Source organism: Cibotium barometz, chromosome 10, assembly GCF_041138505.1.
Source record: "Cibotium barometz isolate CiBa-2024 chromosome 10, ASM4113850v1, whole genome shotgun sequence".
Taxonomy (NCBI): domain Eukaryota; kingdom Viridiplantae; phylum Streptophyta; class Polypodiopsida; order Cyatheales; family Cibotiaceae; genus Cibotium; species Cibotium barometz.
This window is the reverse complement of record NC_141055.1, coordinates 43,987,537-44,001,078: the sequence shown is the minus strand read 5'-3', so window position 1 is coordinate 44,001,078 and position 13,542 is coordinate 43,987,537. Positions and strand designations below refer to the sequence as shown.

At 44.5% G+C, this 13,542-nt stretch overlaps 1 protein-coding gene across 2 annotated transcripts in view; it reads right to left on the bottom strand.

The window, feature by feature from the left end:
* The window catches only part of LOC147634946 (uncharacterized), a 158,360-nt gene that overhangs the window by 27,108 nt on the left and 117,710 nt on the right, over positions 1 to 13,542 (bottom strand). For both annotated transcript variants that reach the window (XM_086804211.1, XM_086804212.1), the window contains one exon: positions 5,830 to 5,889. In XM_086804211.1, the coding sequence (XP_086660337.1) occupies positions 5,830 to 5,889 (60 nt within the window). The remainder of the gene's footprint in view (positions 1 to 5,829; positions 5,890 to 13,542) is intronic.

Below are 13,542 nucleotides of genomic sequence, written 5' to 3'. Positions count from 1 at the left end.
TTTCTTTCTACAGACGCATGTCCTATGCCATAAGGATTTCCACTGGCCAAGTGAGGATATCTTCACAATGTCTACTGATTGAGACAGAGAGAGGACAGGGATTACACAGGGAGAGTCAGAGCAGAGAGAAGGATATGCCGATAATGTAGTACTGGGGAGAGAGAATCCAGAGCAGTACATGTTTTGATGCCTCAGAGCAGAGAGACGGATATGCCCATTATGTAGTCCTGGGAGAGAGAATCCAGAGTAGTACATGATTTAATGCCCAGTCCACTATGATATACGGGGAGGCTTCCACTGTCTTTTGAGACAGGGATCAGAGGATGCACTGAGATCCAGGACAAAGCACCAGTACACGTCGAGCCACCAGGGAACATTTAAAGTCTCTTCCGAGATCCAGAGAACAGACACCCCGCCCCTCCAGATCTCGTTCAACTTGAGATTAGGGAGATACTTTAGCACCACAGAATAGCACCTCCCCAAGCAATGGGCATTACCTCCATCTAGAATGTCATCATGCAAGACTGACACATGATTTCTGGTCATACATGAGATCTTTTATGCAGATTCCATTGTACATGCAAGGTCAGCATAGTGCGCTAGCCATGTTTCCCTCTGGGCACTTAGTTTCTTTTTTCAGTTTACTCATGGCTCATACGTACCTTCTCTTTGGCTCATAGATCCTTCCAAGTATTTTGTATACGTTTAATACAATCTTTCTTTCTTTCTCACCAAGGTTATAATTTTTAATACCACATGAGGTTGCAACCAGACATGGTTTCTAACACTCAGGCAAGGCAGTCGAGATAGACACCTCTTATGTGTGCCATATTTATTTTGCAACCAGCTTCCCAAGCACGCTTGGTAAGCGAGCATCTGCTTTCCAGACTAGACAGCCAGTGCTCTCAGGCTCACTTCTAGGAACCAAGTCCTAAGAGCTCGCTCTTTGAAACATTGGTTAGACCAGCCAAGATGTATGGTGCTTCCTTATGGGGGGAAGATTTGAGAGAGGACTGGAGGAGGATAGAGAGGGTACAGGTGATGATGTTCTGTTGCATGATCAATAATAAGCCTTCACTGCTCCATGAGATCAACACCTCCCAAGATTTTCCTCCAAACAGCTTGCACAAGAGGGACAAAGCAGGTCATGGTACTCCCAAGTGACTAGATGGTTTAAGACAAATGGTTTACTTGCACACCACCCGTCCCCCCCCCCCACCCCATCTCACATTACACCCAAGTACATTTTGATCATGAACTTGACCCTGTTTACTCTGACCACATCTACCGCCTTCTCCAGGATGTGCACCTACCCGCCCTCACATACTCACCAGCATCTCCACACATCTACCACAACTTCTTTTATGTGCACATGGCGGAGCCAAGCCACTCTGTGGGTCTATGCCCGAGAACTATTATTAAGATGACGAATGCCGAGCCACATGCTCCCATCTTAAGCATGATGTAAGCATTGGACAAACCTTAAAGCACCAAAGTGCAATGGATTTCTCTGCGCCTCAGAAACGGGAGTTCTACACTCAGAAACAAGATAAATTATACTGATTTTTCTTACGGCCGAACTGCAAGGAGGCTTCGAGGAAATCTATCACCGGCCGGGACACATGGCACCACTCCTATGCATGCTCTCTCTATCATATCCCCAATCAACCACCTCCACCTCCAGATTCCCTCTCCCACCACCTCCACCTTCTTCAAAAAGGGTATGTTCCTGGAGGCCATCTGTAGACTACGTAATGGGCGGGCCAAAGATCACAAGGCACTCGTTGTTGCCGAGTACATCTCACATGTTGATGATACCCTCGCGCCCCTACCAGCCTACATGCTCAATAGATTCCTTCGTGAAGGATTTCCACCCTCCTTGTCAACCAGCACCATCACCCCCATCCTCAAAGCCGGAGATCCACTCGATCCTAATAACTACATGAGGATCATAATTGGCCACACATTGACCAAACTCTATGGGATGGCACGACTCAAAGATACTTTGATTAATGATGGTTAACTGCTCCAAAGAGTAGAATGAATTTATAGCCCACTAGGTCCCCAAGAGCCATGTGTGGGCAGCCCAAGCCTTGGGCATCCCACTTGATCATTTAAAACCACCATGTGGCCACTCTAATATGTGGACAACTTATGGAGATGCCAACCATTATTCAAGGTGGGTTGTGCCACATGCCACAAGGAAGCTGGACCACTCCACCACCTCTCCAAAATCTTCTCGACGACTCTCTCCGAATCCCTCTCTTGGAGGTGGGCGTGGGTTATCCCTTCTCTCTCCCTGGCTGAAAAGTCCACCATCTCTCTCTTCCTCGCTCTTTTTCTGCTGGTCAACTGCTCCCCTTGTGGATAGCTATTGTACCTGCTGAATCTGTTGTAGCCGCCTACTGTACCTGTTGAATCTTCTGTAGCCACCTGTTGTACCTGCTGAATCTGCTGCACCTGCAACCTATACTTGCTCCTGTACCTGCTGTACCAGCACTGTAGCACCAGCAGTACCCGACTCAGCACCTACTGTATCAGCAGTCCCCGACTGTACCTGCTGTGCTGAGGCCGCCTAGTGTATCACCTTTTGTACCTGCTGTACCTACTGTGGCACCTTCTGTACCTTCTGTACATGCTGTGTACTTGCTGTGGGCGCCTTCTGTACCTGCTGTGACTGACTGAACCCTGCTGTATCTGTTGTACTGCTGGGAGCCCTACTGTACCTGCTGTACTGTTTGTACAACCTACTGTATCTGCTGGAAACCCTACTGTTCGTGCTGTACCGGAGTGTACTCTTGAACCTGCTCGTGTACTTGTGCCTGTTTGTGCACTCGTATTTGAAGGATTTGAACCCTAGCCTCTGCAAGAGGATGGGCCAGGCTCAAGTACAAGAGTGCATGTTTGTGCGTGGTCATGGAATGACAGTTTCGCGTTCATCCCGATTGTATGAGACTGGTGGTCAAACACAGTGACACTTACAACGAGTCTTGCACCGATATCCGACACACTTTTGTTTGGGTAACTTGTCGTCATACTTGCATTGCATTGGATTATCTGGCTGGCAAGCCCTTGGAACTTTGTACAGATTTAAATACTCCAATAATATACTCCAGTATTGAGAGGGGGAGGGGGATTAGCCCGTTCGCGGCCCCAATGATGGTGTATTGTGCGGTGCTTGTCTCTTTTGCAGATTATCTTGTTATGATGTATCATTCAGTTGTTATGTGCAATGTGGCTTTTACATAAGTGTGACGTGCATATTGTTCACTAGATAGTGCCCAAGGACGCTCACACCTAGCCGGTGTAGTTTCACAATGACACATGGCAAGTGCCCATGGCATCATTGCTTATCACATACACACATAAATGGCTACAAGAGGTTCTTCACATGAACTTACACAAATACTCACATAAGTGAGTGTTTACACATACACATAAGGGCTGTACACACACGCACTTAAGCAGGTACACAAATAGGGGTACATGTATACGACAAATACACACAAGAAGACTTCAAATACCCAACATGACTTCCCAGACGAGTACTGCCTAGGGGTCTTCCTGCTCGAGCTCCGCAGACACATGGACACATTCTTGAGAGGTTAGGCGCCAGCCACCCTGCACCCTCCCTCGTCAACCAACCATCACTAGCTTCTTCGGGACCAAGGAGGAGAGTTTGGCCGGCCGCCATCCAGTAAGTGGCCAAACTCATTTATAACCTGTCTGCCCAGTCTTTAATGAAGTGTGGATGCCCAAACTCACTTACAAGTTGTCCCACCGTACTTAAATGAACTGTGGACCTCCAAAGCAGCACAATGAGTTAAAATACAAATAAGCTTAAACAAAAAGTTTCAGATCACACCTACCACCTGTCTACAGCCCACAAGCCGCACATGGTTCACGAGAGGGTATCCCCTACCCATAAACTAGACACACAGATATTGCAAGTAATAAAACATTTCACGTGAAAACAGTTCTAGGCATGCAAGTATGCCATGCATGAGAATGTATTGGTCAATCTCCCTTTCATTTAGCTTGTAGCACACAATGTGGTGCACTTTACACTCAGCCAAGAGGATCTACAAAAGTTGATGCATGTGTTAGATCACTTTTTGTAAAGGCGGTGGAGTATCTATAAATGGAGGAAAAACAAAGATCAATGTCAAAACGGTTCAACACAGAGTGCCTCCACTTATTACCTATCTTGGAGAACGAATTGAGGTAGAGTACTTTAAATACCTGGGCATCTGAGTCCCATCAAACTACAATGGCATAAATGCTCAGAATATAGGACTGAGACAGGCTGGACCAGTTACATTGCCTTCAAGCGCAGAGGGTATATGTAATCATGCAAGTATTCGGAGATGGCATCTCAAATTGTATCTATTTAATGCCTTCGTCACACAAAATTGTTTTTGGGGAGGAAACACCTCTAAAAGAACTTGGAATAAAATTGAGAAGATTCATAAGGTTTTCATTGAAACGCACTTGGAAATTAAGACCACCACACCATACTGCATTCTTTGTTAGAAATTGGAAGAAATCCATTGAAATATCTGCCTTGGAAAGAAAGTACCGCTATGTCAAGCTTACTCTTCATGATAGATTACCACAGCTTGCATGGGATGCTGGCTGCAGGCCGCAAAAAGACCATCAAAAGCAAGCTGGGTCCCAGACGTACAAACATGCTTTAGGAGATGGACATTGAGTGGCTATTAGACTTGCCCTCTTGATGCAAGCAGAAACAGAGTGTAATTGTATGCACGTAGACAGCCTAATCTACTCTCACAGTCACTCAGTTGACCATGTCCCTTCATGACGGCTCTCACAAGTCTGCTAAGCCCCAACTCTTATGCTACCCTGTATGTGTCCTCGGTTGAACTGGTGCAAGCATCAGAGGAGTCATTCAAGTGTGAGGTGGGGATGTGTGCAACATGCACGTGCAAGTGAGAAGAAAGAAAGACAGTTTATCTTAGTGTCCTCAAAAGACCCCAACAGTCTATGAGACCAAAGAGTTAAACAAAAGCTCCATGAGATCCCAATCCACGGTGCAAAACAGAAAGATACTAGCTACCTATGCTATGAACATGTGTCAAAGTAGTGCCAATAGTTATGTGGTTAACATAAGGTGGTGCCAGTATGTACAATGGGGTGGGAGGAAAGCATGTCTCAACCAATAATAGTACCATCCTCCTCCATAAGCAAAAGTGTGATGGAAGTCCACCTCCTACGGTCAATGTTGCCAAAGCATGTTCTGGATCTGCAACTGACGGGTGGAAGGTCGGGACCGCTGGGCGCGGGAGCACGTGGCTCTCAGTAATCACAAGACATCGACATACCAGAGTGTGGGACCCTCTGGCCGCATGCACCCACAGAGTCACTAGAGAGTGGGAGGAAGTGTGCATGCATGCATGTTTGCATGAGAGAGAGAGAGAGAGAGAGAGAGAGGGATGGGCACAAGCATGTGCACAACTCACGGTTTCCCTTATTCATGAAGCAGCCAAGAGAATCGAGTTCTCTTTTCCAAAAAGAAGCTTGAAGCCCCGAGTTCAGTCATTTTCCCAAAAGAACCTTAACATCTCAAGTTGCCTTTCGCAAACCACAATTCCAAACACGCATAGTTATGAGTAAGACGAATGTTATCAAAACCACAATTAGAGACCACTCCTCGAAGTGATGTGATGTAGGAGCAACAAACATCGATGTATACATACATACATTGATAATCCATCAAGAACTAGACCTTACCTCATGCACCAGAATTCAAGTTCCATAAAAAAAAAGCAAAACCATTTGCTCTCATAATCTTTTCATATGTGAGCTTACCTCACGTGCAATGTTACTAAACGCGTCCAAATACTGCTCGGCAATCTTTAGAGCGACTGCCTGTACACAAGAAACAATGTATCTGAAGGCATGTGAAGAATCCTCATGGTCAGCCAAGCTGCAAGAAAACCTAGGTACAATCTCTAGTTTTAAATCGCATGCTATGAGGCTTTAATAAAGGCCAGATTTACTGTGCATCCCTGCACTGAGAGTTAGACCACAGATGCAAAAATACAGTTAACATATCAATTGCAAGGACAACTGGACATATATGGAAAAAAACAAACTAAAGATATATGCATCTCAATTGCAGACACACATGCACTATTTCATGAGATACAAATGAATGTGTGTTAGATCTCCCACATATGCACCAAAAAAAAAAAAACATCGTGATGCTGTGATCAAAGGTAAAAACATATGATCCATGGTCAACTGAGGCCTTAAGAGAAACATTCAGCTTGCCATGCCAAGGCTGATCTAGGATTGTCTCCCACTAGCCCAGTCCCCCTCCCACCCCCCCCCCCAAAAAAAAAAAATGTTGGATATAATCTCAAGCTGTATCCAAATTTGATTGCATCTACAATAGAAATTCACCTACACATGGTGTTCTCAAAGGTAATCCAATTTTACCACGCATCAATGGATTAAACCCATAGTTCAATTCAAACGCACAAAACTTTGAAGAGGAATGATTGCACAAATTTTATGCAAACTCCATAAGGCATGTACTTTTCCCCGGTTGCTCTTTCCCAACATAAGCTCTCAACATATCCTCCAAGACTCGATTGACTCTCTTTGTCTAACCATCCATCTTTGGATAATCACTTCCACTTATACAAAGTTGCATCCAAAGTTTACTAAAAACATGTTACCAAAAAACAGGAAGCTAAGCAACAAGACTTCATCATAAAACATAACTGCCAGAGCAAGGATACCTTATTCCATATACATAACTCTATGCATCAACTTGTATTTCCAAAATTCCCGCATTTGTGGCATATTGTTGGCCTTTATGCATTGAAGTTATCTTCTTTGTCATGCAATCCTAGCAAGGATTCAAGCATTCACCCTAAGGCATTTCCAACATCTGTGCAATAGGGCAACCAAGAAAGTTTTATGATCTAAGTACCCTATTTTGAATATGTGCAACTTACCAATCACGAGAGTCACATTTGAATCCTTGCCCTCTAAAGTTATCTCCACATAATGAAGCAAAGGTTGAAATATGTGGGCAAATGATGCCCAAATTTATCGTTTCGTAGCTTCGGACTGCCACCATTTGGCCACCCAATTGGTCCACCTCTACTTTCTCATTATATATGTACATTGGACTAGCGTCCATGACAGTTGCATATGCCGGAATTGATACCACTCGTGATTCTGTGCACCTGGCTTTCCGTTGGGACTTGTGCTTGTGTGTACATGCCCGGAAATGCCTGGAGGATTGGTGTTCCATTGGCTCTGGACCTCGTGTACTTGCCTCGAGTACGTTTATAGTCTCATGAACGGCGATTGTCCATACCAATGCTACATTGCATAGCATCTTTATGTGCTTTCCTACAATTGAAATTGCATGCTGTTTTCATGCTTGCCTGACCAATGTGTAGTTTCGGATAAGGGAGCGACCACCCGTGAACCGTGTGAGTGAAGCTGTCTACTGACATGGTTATGTCGCATGTGATAGGTGGTAAGTATTGGTCCAAAACCTAGCCTTAGGAATTAGCACTAATTTATAAGTGAGTGTATACACAGTTCATTAAGTTTTGGGCGACCAAAACTCACTTATAAGTTATGACCAACCCTGTGTTCGCACACACTGATGTCCCGAGGTAGACAAAACCCAATGCCCACTGCCCAAACCTTATCCCCTTTGTATAAAGGGAGCAACCAATAATGTGTCCGTTCAAGCTTGCACCACAAGGCACTTGTCCTCTCTACCTGACAACTAGAGTGGACAACTCACCATCTCTCTGTCCCCTGCAAGGTTATTCGAGACGTCAAAGGCGTTTGCTATGACGCGGGTATGGTACGCGCCTCGAAAGCCTCGTATTTTTTAGAGACGTTTGTTATATATATATATATATATATATATATATATATATATAGTAATAGATAGATATAATATATATAATGAAAGTTGAGAGAGAGAGAGAGAGAGAGAGAGAGACTAGAGTGTGTATATAAAAGCCTTGAGGGAGGGAGAGAGAAAATGTGTATGAGGGAGGGAGAGAGAGTGTATATGTTAAAGAAAGAAAGTTGTATTAAAGGTCTGCAAAAGGCCAAAATGACCTATGAGACCAAAATAGTCCATCCTCATCATCTCGATACATCATCAAGATTCAAGGGTACAAAGTAAAATGAAATGAATTGAAATGAACCGATAGAGTATAGAGAGAGCTCCAAAAGTGGGTATAAAAAACATCATCATCCTAGTGTGTTTGAAGTTTGAACTTTGAACTTTGGGTCTTGAGAAAGGCTTAAGGAAGGGAGGAAGAGAATGAGGGAGAGAGAGTGTGTGTGAGAGAGGCTGCCTTGGGCCCTTAAAGCCCTCGTCTAAAGACTCAAACCAAAAAAAAAAAATGTGGACGCCTCAAACTGTTAGAGACACACCTCGTAATAACTATGGTCCCCTCTCTCTAGAAGTAGGTGCCCCCTTCATGACGCCTCTTTGGCTATATTTTCTACACTTTCTCCTTCCTAACTCCATATCCAATCTTACTAGTGTGTTTTCCAAGCTTCCAAGAGTGTTTCCAGGTGGTGTACACTCTCCCACACACTCCCTATGACTGCAATTCAGCAAAATAACTCTTAGTTTTGCTGTAATTTCTAGTCTTTTTGTTGAAAACCCTAGTTTCAGCCCTCCTTTCTCAAGTTAAACCATAGGGGGAGCTTTCCCAAGGTTCCCTTCACCCTCTTGACGACTTTTGTCGGGAAGGAACGTGAAAAATTGAAGATTTCAATACTCCAAATGCTTCCATCGCGAAGACTTCCACTATCAAGAGTGTTTCCAGATGTACACTCTCCCACAGAGTCCCAATGACTAAAATTTAGCAAAACAACATTTATTTTTGCTGTAATTTATGGTCTTTTGTTGAAAACCCTAATTTCAGCCCTCCTTTCTCAAGTTGAACCATAGGGGAAGCTTTCCCAAGGTTCCATTCATCCTCTTGAAGACTTTTGTCGCAAAGGATCGCGACAAATCGAAGATTTCAATGCTCCAAACCCTTCCATCGCCAAGACTTCTGCAGTCATCGACTCTACTTGCAATTAGTAAGCTTTGATGCTTAAATATGGAAGCAAGTAGCACGAGGGAAGAACCAGACTCCATGACTACATCCCCTCTGTAGTGTTCTCTTGTCCTACGTGCTCTCTTGCAGATTATTCACACCATGTGTTGGTGGAACAATCGAGAGCAGATGGTAGGGAACATGGGCACTTGAGAGAGTAATGTGAGTTGCAAGTCTACATGGACAACACATTGTTTGCAATATTGTATTTATATGCATTGATATGGAAATCTGGTCAGAAATGCCCATGACACTAAGTACTTAATTCTCCCAATATCAATATACTTAATTTGAGGAGGGACCAGCCGCTCCAGCTCACTGTGCGTCTCTTGTCAATTCAGCAAATTACTTCTTGTATTAAGCATGGTGTCCACTAAATCCTGGTGTATTTAAGTGTATTGATTAGCATTGTGTTCAACCAAGTCACATTGGTATCAAAGAATACGGTTCTCTTTCACTTCTATCATGAAAGACACTAGTTATCTCTACACTTAGAACACTATGGACAGCCATACAATGAATGTTAGAGATGCTTACACAAGAGGCGGGGACAATGAAATGCATGCTTCCAATGCTATACAGGATAAGCAAACTCATGTGGTGCACATTAGGCAACAGGAACATGTGCGACAGCCATCCCATGGCAAAGAGAAAATGCAGGAAGAAGAGTCCATAGTCATAAAGACTGAACTTACTCGTATGCAGGCCCTTCTTTGTGCACAACAAGAAGAATTGAAGCGCTACCGCCGCGAGGCTCCATTGGTACATAATCGTTTGAAGGCCAAGAAAGCTGAATCTTATATAGATCATGCAATGGCAAGGATTGCTCAAGAGTTGCACATGCAACCGAGGGATGCAACACGTGCATACTTGGCTCGTACCAAGGATGCCTATGCAGAAAAGGCAACCATCTCACATGCCTTGGTATCTCCACAAGTGGCCGAACAAGAACTTATGTCTAAGAGGATGAATCCACATGCTATTGGAGAGGAACTATCGACAACTTCACGCCATGCAAGAGTACCTTATGTAGGCCATGAAGGATATGATGTTTATGGCAGTGGTCAAAACGTATGTCAAATGCCATTGCTGGCTGAAAATGTGCAAGCACAACACATGCAAAATGGGCTGCAATTTTTTGTTGGTGCAGGTATTCCGCGTATCTCTCATGCCACTCATGCTTTTAAGTGTGCTCGTGAGGGAGAAGCTATGGGTGAAAATGCACCAATGTGTGTTGAGGGACCAGCCATGCCTCGTGCTTACTAGACACATGTATCTATGCCTAATGCATCACTTTTTGTTCCTAAACTGATGCCTGTCATCACAGGGACTGTCCCAATGGACAAACATGCGGGAAAAGATGTTGAGATGTAGGCTAATGCATCAAAGCCTCGTGACTTCAAAGCCAAAGACAAACTAGTGAAGATTGACGCATATCATGCGGAATATGATGCATCAAAGGCACTTGCTTTTATTGCCCAGTTTGATATTGCTTTTAGTGATGAGGATTTCACTCAGAATTCCATGATCCGACATGTAAGTGTCACATGCACTCTGGACTGTAGTGCATGGTGACAAACTGGCTCATCATCATCAGTGCAACATTGTATAAGTATTAGTACCATTCAGGATGATAATTGTCGTACGCCGTGACCCCATTGTAATCCTCAGTCCAGGATAAGTCTGGCACAAGCTACGTAGGTCATTCTCAACCATAGCAAGTCAGTCAGTCAGTCTAAGTCCCTTGATCCACTTAAAGAGACGCATTCATGCACATACAGTCAGTAGAAACCTTAGGGTTTGCATTAGAAAGTATCATGCATATTGCACATCATTCATGCATAGCATCTAGACCATTGCAGGAACCCCAGATATCATCTGGTATTTATCAAGATATTTACTAGGATTTTTCTGGTATTTTTCCCATCATTTTCAGAATTTTATACACATTTATGCATTTATGATTAGACATGAGTAGTCGGCCAGCTCACTAGCCAGCCGACGGGCTCCATGAGTCCATATAAATAGAGTCCTTGCATAATCATTCATTCATTCCATCATATTCAGCCAACAGCATTCAAGCGCAATCCAGGCGCATCATATTCAGCCTTGCATTCACTGCAGTCCCATGCATTTTGGAGAAGCGTGTCATCCTACAGCAAGAGGAGCATCAACGCTTGTGCATTCAGCCCTCCATCAGCAAATGCAGCAGTTCTCAGCATTCAGCCATCAGTAAACCTTGCGTTTTTTGCATCCATACAATTTTTAGCATTCATCATATCATCGTTTTGCTCCAGTCACTTGCTGAAGGTAAAACGCAGCATTCATATTCATTTACAGCATTCATACTCAGTCTAGCACAGTCCCAAACAGCTCCTCTCCTCTCAGCCCTAGCTTTGCATCCCTCCCTCATTCCATTGGAAAGAGTGCATAGGCTCGAGATTGGACATCTTTGGTGTTTCTACAGCAGTGTACAGTTCAGCCCAACACTTGGTCTTCAAAGGTCTTGCGCTTGGCTTATCGTCAGTCACACTGTTAGTCTCTTTAAAGATAATAAAGCAAATACTATCTCAGTAAATAACGGGATAGGGGACCCTTCAATGGGTAATTCAGGACCCCATACGGTGTACAGTTCTCATCTCTCTCTCTCATATCTCTCTAAAGTTTGAAGTCATTAAAGTGGATTGCTAAACTCACAAAACTCAGGATACAAAAGACGGTGTGAGCATTTGTGTGATAGGATCCTCCAATATGAATACTTCCGCTGCATGTTACATTGGTATCAAATTCAGCTTTTCCACACACCGTATCCTAGCGTGAGGGCATCCTTGGATAGTCAGATTGCGTTCCGGCACGACCATCGACTCCAGCATCATGTCTACAAAGGAGAGTACCCATCAGCCGGAAGAAGTCTCCCCCAGAGGAGACCTTGCTCTTCCGACTACAGCAGACACCATAGCTCTTCTTAGAGCTAAGAACCAACTCCTCATGGAGCGTATCCAACTCTTGGAGAGGCAGCAGCAGCACGTCCTCCTCCGCCTCAAGCAACCCCGGACTACATCTCCCTCTTCTTTCAAATGGAACAACAAAGGAGAGAAGACGAGGTGTCATGGCCCTGTGAAAATGGAGCAGGACAAGTGTGGGCATGGTGGTTGCAGAGTCAGAATATTTTATGATTCACATGGGGGGTGCCCGGACAGTGTTTAAGATGTGTGGACATCCCTAGGTGTGAAGGGGGAACATTAAAACATTAAGTTTGAATGTTTATTGAAGTTTGCCCCTAGGCCTTAGTGGCCCTAGGAACTTATTAAGTTGGGGCCCTAGGAATTAAATTGGGAAGGGGTTTTCTCTCTCTTCTCTCTCTCTCTTCCCTTTTTGGGGAATCGTGTAGCAAAAGGAGAACTCCCCTCATGCGCATGATGAACTAGCGTGGAAAAGCTCAAGGAGGAGGAGGCGACTGCTGAAGACCAGTTTGGCTGCTGTTTTTCTGAGTGGAACCAGCCGTACAGCACTGTACGGCCAGAACTGGGCACTCTCTCTCTCTCTCTTTCTCCTCTGTTGCTGGCGGCGCACAGGACAGCTGCTGGAAACTCTGCGCAGAAGCCCTGTACAGGCTGTACAGACTGTTTTTCAGCAAGTACACCTTGTACGGCTGCCGTACAGTGTACGGGCAGCAAGGTACAGAAGGTACAGTTGCTGCAGAAGTGTTAACAGGTGCTGGACAGGTGCTGGACAGGCCTGTTTTCTCAAATTCAGGCAGGTACAGAAGTGGACAGCAGACTGTTTATGCAAGTACAACGCCTGGCACGTATCCCGAGGCGGTACAGACGGGTACTGTGCTGATTTTCAGATCTGTATTTTCAAGGACAGCATAGGAGTGAGCATCAGGAGGAAGATACATGCAAGTGCAAGCACACGTGTGAAGCAGGGTTGTGAATTCAAGTGCCTGCAGGCACAGATTGGTGCTGTTGCTTCCTCCAGTGTTGTTTCACGAGCTGAACTTGGTAAGCCTTGACTCTGTTCATCTATCTCTCTTTCTATTGCTTGATGTCTGCTACAGGTATGTGTTATCTGGCTCCTTGTGAGAGGAGGAGTATGGCAGATTGACAAGGGATTAAGACAGGGATTGAACAGCATATGTATGTTGAGCTGAGAAGATGTATCATGCTCTTGAGTTATGCCAGATGTATGCCCATGGCTGGCCTGCTTTGTGAACTTGGCTGATCAGAGGAAGGCACAGTGTGTTGCTTGAGGACACAGATCTGTGTGCATAGATCCTCTGTGCTGAGAAGGATTTGTGGGCAGTCAGATTGGACTTACAGGTGTAAACTCTTGGCTGGTTTTTGTGTTGTACTCAGCCATACATATTATTTTAATTGAATAAAGAAATACCGCAAGGGGCGCCAAGCTTTGGGGCCAACAG